At 44.4% G+C, this 10,831-nt stretch overlaps 2 protein-coding genes across 2 annotated transcripts in view; both read right to left on the bottom strand.

The window, feature by feature from the left end:
- LOC126859519 (TWiK family of potassium channels protein 7-like) overlaps positions 1 to 10,831 on the bottom strand; it is a 41,544-nt gene that overhangs the window by 14,551 nt on the left and 16,162 nt on the right. The window lies entirely within an intron of this gene.
- On the bottom strand, positions 602 to 9,043 carry LOC126859399 (protein sprouty; the record flags this gene model as incomplete). The annotated part of the gene is made up of 3 exons (XM_050610679.1): positions 602 to 3,089; positions 7,111 to 7,192; positions 8,744 to 9,043. Coding segments are annotated over 3 exons (2,358 nt in total), but the record flags the coding sequence as incomplete, so codon positions are not given.

The raw sequence follows: 10,831 nt of genomic DNA, 5'->3' as shown, positions 1-10,831 counted from the left end.
AATGGAAACACCAGACTCCTCGCGACAATCCGCGCGCACGCGACTCCGCTATTTTCCGTCTCGTTTTCCCTCCTTCCCCGTTCTTTCTCTCGAAAAACATTTTCGTATGTGCGTCGATATATAACTTAAACTAATCAATAGTTTTCTCGTAATACGCGTTCTCAACGCCATTATTTGTAAATATTACAAATCAGATTATATAGCAAAAAAAAGGCTGATGTAATTCGATTTCCTTCCCATTTCTCTCTCTCTCTCTCTCTCTTCTTTTGTTCTATAATTTCCTCTCTTTTTAAAAAAACTTTCGTCATTTTAGCGAATTTCGCTCAGCGGCCACATTGGTCCATGCGTTATTGATATGCAATTACGCTTTTACGCTTTTCCCTCTTCCTCCAATTCTATCAATCGTTTCTCGCTTCATAATAAACCATACACTTAGCGTTACAGCCGCAAATAAATTAACCGTAGAAAAGTTTGTTCTTTATACAAACGTAATATACAATATATATATATATATATATATATATATATATATATATATATATATATGTTTTAGCGGTTTTTTATTTACTCTGTGTATGTAATCCCCCTCCCCAACCCCAGACCCCGATATATTACTGTTCGTTCAATTTTGCTCGGCGCGTGATACAATGCGTATAATTCATTATATTATAGAGTTATCTATATGCATAAGTGGTATGTCTGGACAATACGCTGGCTCGCGTATACCTCATTTTCTTCTATCGTTCACAACGCGCATACAAACGCATAAACGCGCACGTACAGACACTCACTTTGTTTACATACACTCTTTTTCTCACTCTTTCTCTCTTTCGCGCATGTAGAAGCATACCAACACGTGCACGCGCGCACTCCTCGTTCATGGAAGAATAATAAATAAAAACATTCGCGATGCGTTAAACGTACAAGTTCGTCAAAATTCGATATCGTTCTCGATTTAAATGCAGCTCTTGTACTTGATGCAATTCTCACTTTCGTTCCCGCTGACACTCACACATGTCGTCCGTCAGTGGGATCCTGTATTTCTAGTCCAATCTTTCTTTCAGTCACAGAGATAACAAAGACACGTGGCGTATCATCTCTGAAAATTTCCGCTCAGAGCTCCGGTGTGACCGGATCCAGCAGCCTCTTCTCCGGATCCTTCGAGTCACCTAGGTCGCTGGTGATGGGATGATGCCTGCCGCCGGTCGCGCTCGGATTACATCGGCAGCCTTGCGCAGCGTGACGCGCGTAGCACGATTCGCAAAGGGTAACGCAGCCTCTCAAGGGCCAGTAACACAACAGACAAGGCATCAAGAGCGTGAGAAAGCTCAAGCAGGCCCATCTGGAAAGTCTGCGGTTACCAGTACAGGAACACGGCTCATCCGCGCAACTCATCGTGATCTCGTCGTCCATACCGCTCGCGACACCACCACCGCTGCCCCCATCCACGCAATGATAGAAGAGACCTTTGACGCAACACAGGCAAGACGCGTAGTCTAAAACTGTCTCGGCCGAGCATAGGCATGTATTGTCGCACAGCCATTTGCTGGGCAACGGAGGTGGTTCCCGACATGATTCGCATCGGCATTTGTCGCAAAAGTCGCAAATGATCGACAGGCCGGCCGGATCATAAGTCCTCGCGCCGAGAGAGTTGGCTGGCTCCTTGGTAAAGGATACTGGCTGCTTGGTGATGATGTTCTCTCCCGTTGCATTAGCTTCTGTTGACGTGGCAACAGAAGCTCCCGTTGTCGTGGCACGCAAGCCCTGATTCCTCGCGCGACCGCGCGTTCGATGAATCGGTACTACCGTGGCATCCTCGTGACTCCGATAATGATGATGATGATGATGATGATGATGATGATGGTGTTGATGATGATGCCTCCTCTCGCTCTTCGGACAATCGCCGACGGCCTTACTGTCAGCGTCAAGGCGTCGTTCCTGACTACAGCGCGAGTGCTTGAACGGCGCCTCGACGTACTCATTGATGGTCCTCTCGCCGTCTGGTCGTGGCGCGACGAGGCTCACCTCGCCGACAGGACTCCTCGGCGATAACGCGATCGTCGTGGTCGTCGTATCTGTGGACGACGGCGATAGCAGACTCCTGGAATTTGCGTCGCCCGGTGACTCGACATTCTGCGGACGACGCAAAGACGACGGTCTATTCCGGAAGGAACTAGATAGCGGTGTCAGAGGCATGGTAAGAGGCACCGCTGTCCGGAACGTAGGCGTCCCGGGTGCCGACGACGTCGTCGTCGTCGTTACGTTATCCGACACCGGCGGAGGCGGCGGAGGTGGCGGCGGTGGCACGGACGGTACCGACGTTACCGGAGGCACGAGCGGCAATCGCGGCGGCGGGAATGGTCGACTGTGATCGTGCACGCGAGGAGCCTCGGCGGAGACGAGGCGCGAATCCGCATCTTCGCCGGCACTACCGATACAATCATCATTGCTAGCGGCCAAATCGCCGACAGCCGCGCCCGCGGCAATGTTCGTTCGCGAAGAAGGAGGCCGCGAGAGCGGCGGTATCGCATTATTACGCGACATCGGCCGACCGATCAGTTCAAGATGACCTGCTGCTCCTGGACTATGTGTCGCTGGCGTCTCCAAGTGACGCTGTCGCCGATGATCCTGGCACTGCTGCTGCCAATGCTCCACCTTCTTCGTCGCCTCCAGCTCCTTCCTCTCCTCGATCCAACGATGCTCGAGACGGATACCAGCTGTGCTAACTGATCCCCCGGCTCCTCGATCCTCTGCGAAGAACGATCCTTCTTGTGTGTTTGATACCGTTGCTGCTGCTGCTGCTGCTGCTGCTGTTGCTGACAACGATGGTGATAATGACGCTGTGGTACGACCCGTCCAAACCGATGGCGTCCGCTCGCTAGCCCATCGTTCGACAGCCGTCGACGGTGTACCTGGAACCGATGGACTCTGACTTGACGTTGAAGTAAGTGTCGCCTCGGTAATCCGCACTGCCCAGCCCGCGCGAGGTGGTGGCACTCTCGACGAGGACGTTCCATTAGCGAGGATGGGGCTCGGTAATGCTCCGCGTCCGCTTCCTCTCGCCCTCGCGACACGCGCTTCATCCCCACCTGAAACCATTGCAAGCAACAACCTTGTCTTATATACATGTCTACGGATATTTCTTTAAAGTAGCAAAGTCTTATAGAAACCATCTTTTAAGTATAACACATACATTAGTACTTGTATGTATATCGATCATTTTTCTTAAACATACTCCTTCCATTAAATATTTCTCCAAGACGAGTAAAGTATGAGAAAGAAAGATGATTGAATAAAATATCATTAATAAGATATAATAGCAGGCAGTTGCTAGAACCATGTTGCTTTCAAACGTGATAATTCTAATTCTAATCGCGCCTGATAAGTTTCTGAAAACCAAAGAAATCTGAGGAATGTGTGGCTGGAGTTAACAACGACAAAGTACAGCGAGGCGTCGTCGTCGTCGGGTCAGCACCTACCTACGCTAAGAGAGGTTTGGTTTCCACGTGGGCGAATGCGGTATGAGTGGGCCGCCAAGTTCTCGATTCGGTGGTCACCAACCCACTCGTGTAGCGCCCACGATTCCTGGTACGGAAGAATCAGAAGAGCTCATCGAGAGCTCTCTCTCGTTTGAGCACGACCGATCGCGCCTTCGCCTCGGCCAACGAGGCGTTGCTTTTAATCGAGAGAAAATATTTCACTTTTACACTTTAAAATCAGAATAGAGCAAAAAAAAAAGTATGACTCGATTATTATATGCATTATAACACTGTTGACAATATCGAACAAAATTTTGTGTAATTCTCTGAATAAAAAAGAGAAAATTAAGAATCGAGTAGGCGTTTGTTTCCGAAAGCAAACTCTTGAATTCTTCTACATTCGGAGAGAGCCACGCGAGCCACTCCCGTACTATTACGTTACGCGCGTTCGAATCTGCATTCAGAATGTGTCGTCTCGTTGCTCATTGATTATATATATATATATATATATACACCTGAGCGGCAGTGTCATATAATTGAAGAATAAGATTCAAGACTCTCTCGGCGCGTTCAACTTTCCAGTCGCGTCGATTATCAAAGTTTGCCTTCCGAGAATCGTGTTTATATGACGACATCATTAATCGTGGACGCGAGTTTCCTTCACTTTGGCTGTTATCAGTCGCGCCGTTTCGTCGTTTCTCCCTGGTATAAAGCGCGCGCGATGCGCTTCGACGCGATCGCATCGGTCCAAAATCGGTCTCGAAATCACGGAGCATAATCTCGAATATATCTCGCGGATTTAATTTATCGGTTTCATTTACAGTGTGCTTTTTATCACCGCATACGGCAATACGAGCATACTCGAGATGCGCTTTTCTTAATAAAATCAACAACTTCTCGCGCTCAAAAAATCGTGAGAAATTTTAAAATTTAATTTCTGAAAAAATACATTGCACGCTCCATTTATAAATCATGGTAAATGCCTTTTATTCACTCTCGAGCGTTATACAGCCAGTAGTAGGTAGCCGCTGCTCTCGCTTGTTGCGGCGTCGAGAAACAGGCGGACCATTCAGAAAGGGTGCGCTCCAAGTGGAATGCGCGAGCCGGCTATCGTCGACCGACTGCCATAGGTCAAAGCTTTTAGCCGGCCGTCCGCACCGCGCAGATAAGACGAGCGAGCGGCCGGTGAGCTTCGACTCTACGTACGTACAATCACACTGGATGCCTTCCCCTTCTCCTGGCTGCTTATCATTTTTCTAGTATTCGAAACGTTGCGAAAATCTCGACTGACCCGCGTCCACAATCGCAAATATTATCTTTATTCCTTTATTGTATGTACTATATAACGATTGTATACGAATGTATATCGATCAAACATAATTTTATAATTTTAATATAATATAATATAATTGCGATTTCGAGTAACTCTTTATAAATCCTTCAATTTTTCTCTTAATTTGAAGATAATGCGCGATTTATGACAATTTCATTCGCGCCATTAAAACATGTAATCGATAAATACGTGTCTTGCAGTATTTCATATTCATTTGGAAATTTTATAAAATATTCCAGCGATTTGAAAAATTGTATACGCGCTTCGTATCTCGAACCAATCAATAATTCTGTCCCGCAGCAATTTTATAATTGGCGGCAATATTCGAGTTATTTCATCACAGATATCGGCTTTGCGGATTTTCCCGGTAACGATTAAATGAATAGTGTGAATCGATCGCGCCGTGCGTAAAATGAAAGGAGTTCGTAGAAAATTTCCGATAAATGAATCGATGACAGCGCGATGACTGCACGATACGCATCCGCGTACCACACTCACACTCGCGCGCGCACCTTTACCGAGTCATTAATGCGAGTTATTGCGCAAAAGAAGAAAGAATCGCTTTACAGCTTTTTCAAACTCGAAAATATTAGTTTTTTTTTTATAATTATTTATTGTTTTGGGGAAATTTGCATATTTTTTTGTAATTTTATATATATTTTTTTTTCTGATAGATCTTTCCTTTATAAATTTATATATGCCTTATCCTTTATAAATTTATTTATATTTCCTTTATAAATTTATTTATATTTCCTTTATAAATTTATATATTGTGTCCTTTTTTGTAATAATATAGATAAATAACTTTAATCCTTTTTGTAAAAAAAAAAAAGAGATTAACAATAAACTGCATATGCGAAAATAATTCTGCAGACACATAAGCTTATATTTAAATGTTATTTATAGTTGGAATATGTATATTCATGAGAAGTAAAGTGTTCTCGTTTCCTAATTTTAAATCGAGCGAGAGAAGCAAAAAGTGTGATAAGGCAAATGCACGAGTGGCAGCATCGCGCGGAATAAACAGTTTTTGATGCTAGTCGGAAATGTGGACGATAAGACCGGACAAGTTCTTCCTCCGATATCAATTTCCTCTGCGGTTTAGATACGTACAACCAAAAAAAATCGCCGCACTAACAAGTTTTGATTATACACACCGATAAGAAGAAAAAATTTCGTAATATTTATGAAACGCCTTCGACCGTGAACCATAAGGATTCGTGTGAAGCAACATAATCGCAAAATTTTTGCGAATAATTCCGAGAGGCACGATAAATTATCCAGTTCCGAGCAGAATAGAATCTTATATCAACGCAAATGTAACAATATTAATTTTGTATCAAACCGGAAAAATTGCGCACTTAAAAAATTTTTTACAAAAGTTAAATTATAATAAGCCTAATGTTGTCTAAAATTTTGTAAAATCATAACAATCTCTCGCAAATATAATGGACCGATTATAGATTTTTATATAAAAGAGAGAGAGAGAGAGAGAGAGAGAGAGAGAAATATAAAGACTTTTCTTAAATATATATTAAAAACTTCAATCAAAAAAATTTTATTTACAACAGCACCTTAATATATGAACACGAGCTTATCGAGACTAGCCAATGCTAAAACATAAAGCTTCTTTGATACGCAAACTCGCGAGTCTCCGTTTAATATAGATGGCCTTTAATTCCGTTCGGAAACGAGTGCGATAAGACCGGATGCGCCTTCTTCCTCTCCCGTTATCTATTTCCCCTCGCGTGTTTCATGCATAGCATGATCCGTTAACGAGTTTACGCGCGACGATAACGCGTTTCTTTCTTTCTCCTGCGCTCAATATCTCATCCGATTGCGCGTAAAAAATTGCGAAGAATATCTCGTGAAATCCGTGAAACTCACCAATTATCATTTTTTTATTTAGCGCCTTACGTGATATGAAGCGGTGCGGGAGCGGTGTCTTATAATCAGGGTCGAGACTCGATACGTCAAGGAAATTTTTCGTTCTGGCATTCGTCGTGTGTAAAAGCGCAGCAATATAACCACGCGATGACCAAAATTTATATAAATTCCGTATTAACAAACGTCAATTAATGTCGAAACCTGCCTTACATTTCATTATTAATATTAATAATTTTTAACCGTATATATAAATCTCTGGAACCAAGTCTGCGATTTCAAATCGTCGAGAGACATTTACAATTAAGTTCAAACAAACTCGAAATTTATGACATTATTATCCAAATTCTAAATTTGCGTACACGCCGCGAAAGAAGAAGATAAATCAGTAAGCTAATTAATTATTCAACAAACGTTCGACTGACTTTAGCTCAGTAATTACTTTATAGAAGTTTGTAGTTATAACTTTGATATTGGCGGATGTACATCCGGTCTTCTAGCGATAACGAATTAATCGTGAAAAAGAGGTCTATTTTAGCTCGGAAATCTTGAAACGATTCGAATAAAATTGATATCTCGATTGCCCTAGATTTGGTCCGGATGTATATCAATTGATAGATTCGACAAACTTGTCATACAATCGTAATTAACATTGAGACAGTTTTGACAGTTTATATAATATATATATATATATATACTATTTTCGAATCGTTAAAAAAACAGTAAGAAAAAAATTATCACAAAATTATATAAGCTAACGAAGACGAATACTTTTCGCTGTGATTTTATTCTAGTTTTTTTTGTAAGAGATTAAAAAAAATTAAGAAATGTCAATTTTTCACAAGTGTCTTGTCCGACTCGAAAGGATATAAAAGATATCGAAGAAGCAATATAAATATTTTGATTATCAAATAAGAATCTGTTTATTATCAATCTGTAAGTTGTTTAATAGTGACGTTAACGCAAAAAAGGAAAAGAAAACTTACTGAAAATTCATAGGACTAGCGGGCGGCCAGAAAAGAACGTGGATTCCGCCGTGGCCGACCAAGTTTGGCGGGAGCAGCGGAACGCACTCTCACACGCGAGCACAATTCGCAGGACGGCGAAAACGATCCCGAGGACACTCGCGAAAAAACGTTCCCGTGATGATGGAGCACGTCGAGCAGTGGTCGCCGACAAGGATTCGGGCTACCGCTACGTAGCGACAGTCGAATCCGCATTCTCTCTCGACTTGGCACGACGACGGCGACGGCATCGAAGAGACTAGCGCGCCGTCCTTCCCGAGAAAGAGGGAGAAAGAGAGACAGAGAGATCCGCGAGCGGAGGAATCCACGAGCTCTCCGACGGGAGCGCGAGAGATCCGCTACTCGCACTTTCGTCCCTCGTTCATTCCACTCTCTTGCCACACTTCTTTTCTTCTCTTTTCCTTCTGTCCTCGTGAATATCACAGGCGCAGAAAAATATCAATCTCGAAACGCTGCCGTGCTATTCGGAATATCAAACGGGTGAGACTCGAAAAGAACTCGTGGCAACAGCTGGACACCGAAGAGAAACCGAGCGTGAGCGAGAGCGAGACAGATGGATAGGCACGAAACGCACACGACAACTGCCGACGAACGACTGACAATGGGTTCGTCGCTGGCGAATCGGGCATCGGGCTGGAAAGGCGGCGGCCAAATGGGGGGGGGGAAAAGAGAGAGAGAGAGAGAGAGAGAGAGAGAGAGAGACGCGAGGAAAGGAGGGATATAGCGCGCGCAGCAGCGGGACGAAACGTGGGCGGAGGGAGGGGAAACAGGAAGAGAGACGGTGGGAAGGAAGCCATGAATGGCGACAGTCGGACGCGGGGAGATGAGGAGAAAAAGTGAAGAGAGATGGGAGCGGGAACGCGGGCGGGAGGACGGACAGAAGGAAGGAAGAGAGAGAGAGGGAAGAACTCTCTGACGGGTGGTGTTCGCGCATAGTACGGCGTCGCCATCTGGCGATAACGTGGCTGAAACGTGCGCCGTTCCCGACCGGCCGACGCACACGAAGCTTTTTATGAATGGACGGAAGCTATCATTGAAGCTTCGGATTGAATGAAAACATTACCTACGTCGTCACCGCCGTGCGGCACCGTGTGACGGCGCGGTGCCGCACGGCTCAACGTTTGGCGTGGTCGCGTTTGACGGATGAGAAGTGGTGGCAATAGCGATGTTGCAGCTGATGTTGCTGCTGCTGCTGATGATGATGAGAATGATGATGATGATGATGATGATGATGATGATGATGATGATGATAATGGTGACGATGATGACGATGATGATGATGACGATGACGATGATGGTAGTTGTTGCCGAGACAATGTTGTTTACGTGGCGGCATCGATGTCGTCATCGTCGTCTTCATTGACTAACCAACCATCCATTTCCCGTCTCTTTTTTTTTTTCGTACTCCGTTGCCATTTCCGTACCCCGTAAAAATACTCGGTTCAAACGCAAGAAATATTATCGATAGAGGCATTATCAATCGCTATCAGAGAGAGAAGAGAGATAGAGAGTAATAGGAGGAGGGGGAGAGAAGACATGAGGGGACAGTGAGGAGAGACATGCGAGGGCACGCAGCACGTATGATACCGCGTTTCAACAACATAATATAGATCCGAAGAGCATCACTCCACGATACGTTGCGAGATATAATTTCTCAAATTCATCGTCCAACGATATCGCATTTTCTCTAATAACGAAACTGAACACGAACAACATATATATTTTAAAACATTGAATAAAATACTGCAATATGTAAAGTGATAATTTAATAGGATATGTTGTAAATCGCATAATTAAAATAGATGCGCATCTGCAAGATTAAAGAAAGCGAAAAATTAGAGCTTTTGTGGCTCATCAAAATAAATTATATAATCTACAAATAAATAAAATTGCAAAACTAACTTTTTTCTATGTATTTAGATTATTGGACTCTCTTTAGGTATTGAAAAAACACATGTGGAAAATTGATCTCGAGACGTTTCCCCTCGTGCCGTTTCTGCAGTCTCGACTTACATACGATCGTGCAAGTATGGACGACAAGCTGCACGAGCAACGAGGCGAGTTCGCGAGTATGCAGGGACCGGAGCCGACAGAGGGCACGGATAGAAAAGAACGGAGAAAGAGGAAATAAGAGGGAGTGAGAGAAACAGCGTGGAGCCGTCTCATTCTAGCGCGTTACTCGATTCTATATTTATCCCACTCATTAATTCCATCCTCGTCGTGCACCGTTCATTCATTCGTGCGCCCACTTTTCGCTCCCTCTTCTTCTCTCTCGCTCCCTCTCTTTTTGTATTAACCTCTTCTCGCACTCCCTCTCTGTCTGACGCGCGCGCGCAACACGCACGTTCATTCATCTCGTCTCTGTCTGATCACCGCCCGTATCACCGACGCTCCCTTCCTCTCTCCTGTCTGTCTCTCTCTCTCTCTCTCTCTCTCTCTCGTTTTCTTTCCTCTCCTGCACCGTCGTTCTCGTACCGGGCACGTCGCTCCCACTCGTCCCCCTTTCTTCGCCCCACGCATCTTCTCCCTTCCACCCCCTCTTCCTCCTCCTTCTCCTATCAATCTGACACATCCGCAGCGCTGTGAATGCAATGACGTACGCACGCGTAGCGCGAGCCCGATTGTTTCAACAATTTCGAGAAAAGCTGTATCGATATACTTGTTTTTCTGTTAAATAAAATGAAATTGAAATTAAAAAATGTACTATCTATGAGCAAAATTATTCCATACTTGGAAAAATTTCGAAACCACAAATTACTAATTACCCTTTTGTCATCTATGCTGCGACTGAGGAGAAGTGGAGACTAGAGAGCCTGAGATGAGTAACCGGATCTCGAAATAGCAAGACGCGAATTGTTTCGCTTCTTTTTCTTAATAATGTACGGAAAGGACGCGAACACCTTTTGTCGAAAAACGAATATGCCAGGCTCATCGAGATTTTATTCTCGGTATTTGTGCGCGCGCGCGTCCCCCGCACTTAGGTTTGGCACTAGACGTTAATGTCATCTCGTCGTCTTTCCGGTGAAACGGCTCCGGGATCCGAGCAAACCGGCCAAAACATCTTGACTTATCGCTTCCTGGTAGTCGTCGATTCTTACGTAGTCGCGACA

Source organism: Cataglyphis hispanica, chromosome 3 (assembly GCF_021464435.1).
Source record: "Cataglyphis hispanica isolate Lineage 1 chromosome 3, ULB_Chis1_1.0, whole genome shotgun sequence".
NCBI lineage: Eukaryota > Metazoa > Arthropoda > Insecta > Hymenoptera > Formicidae > Cataglyphis > Cataglyphis hispanica.
The sequence above is the reverse complement of the archived record's forward strand: the minus strand, read 5'-3'. Positions and strand labels throughout refer to the sequence as shown.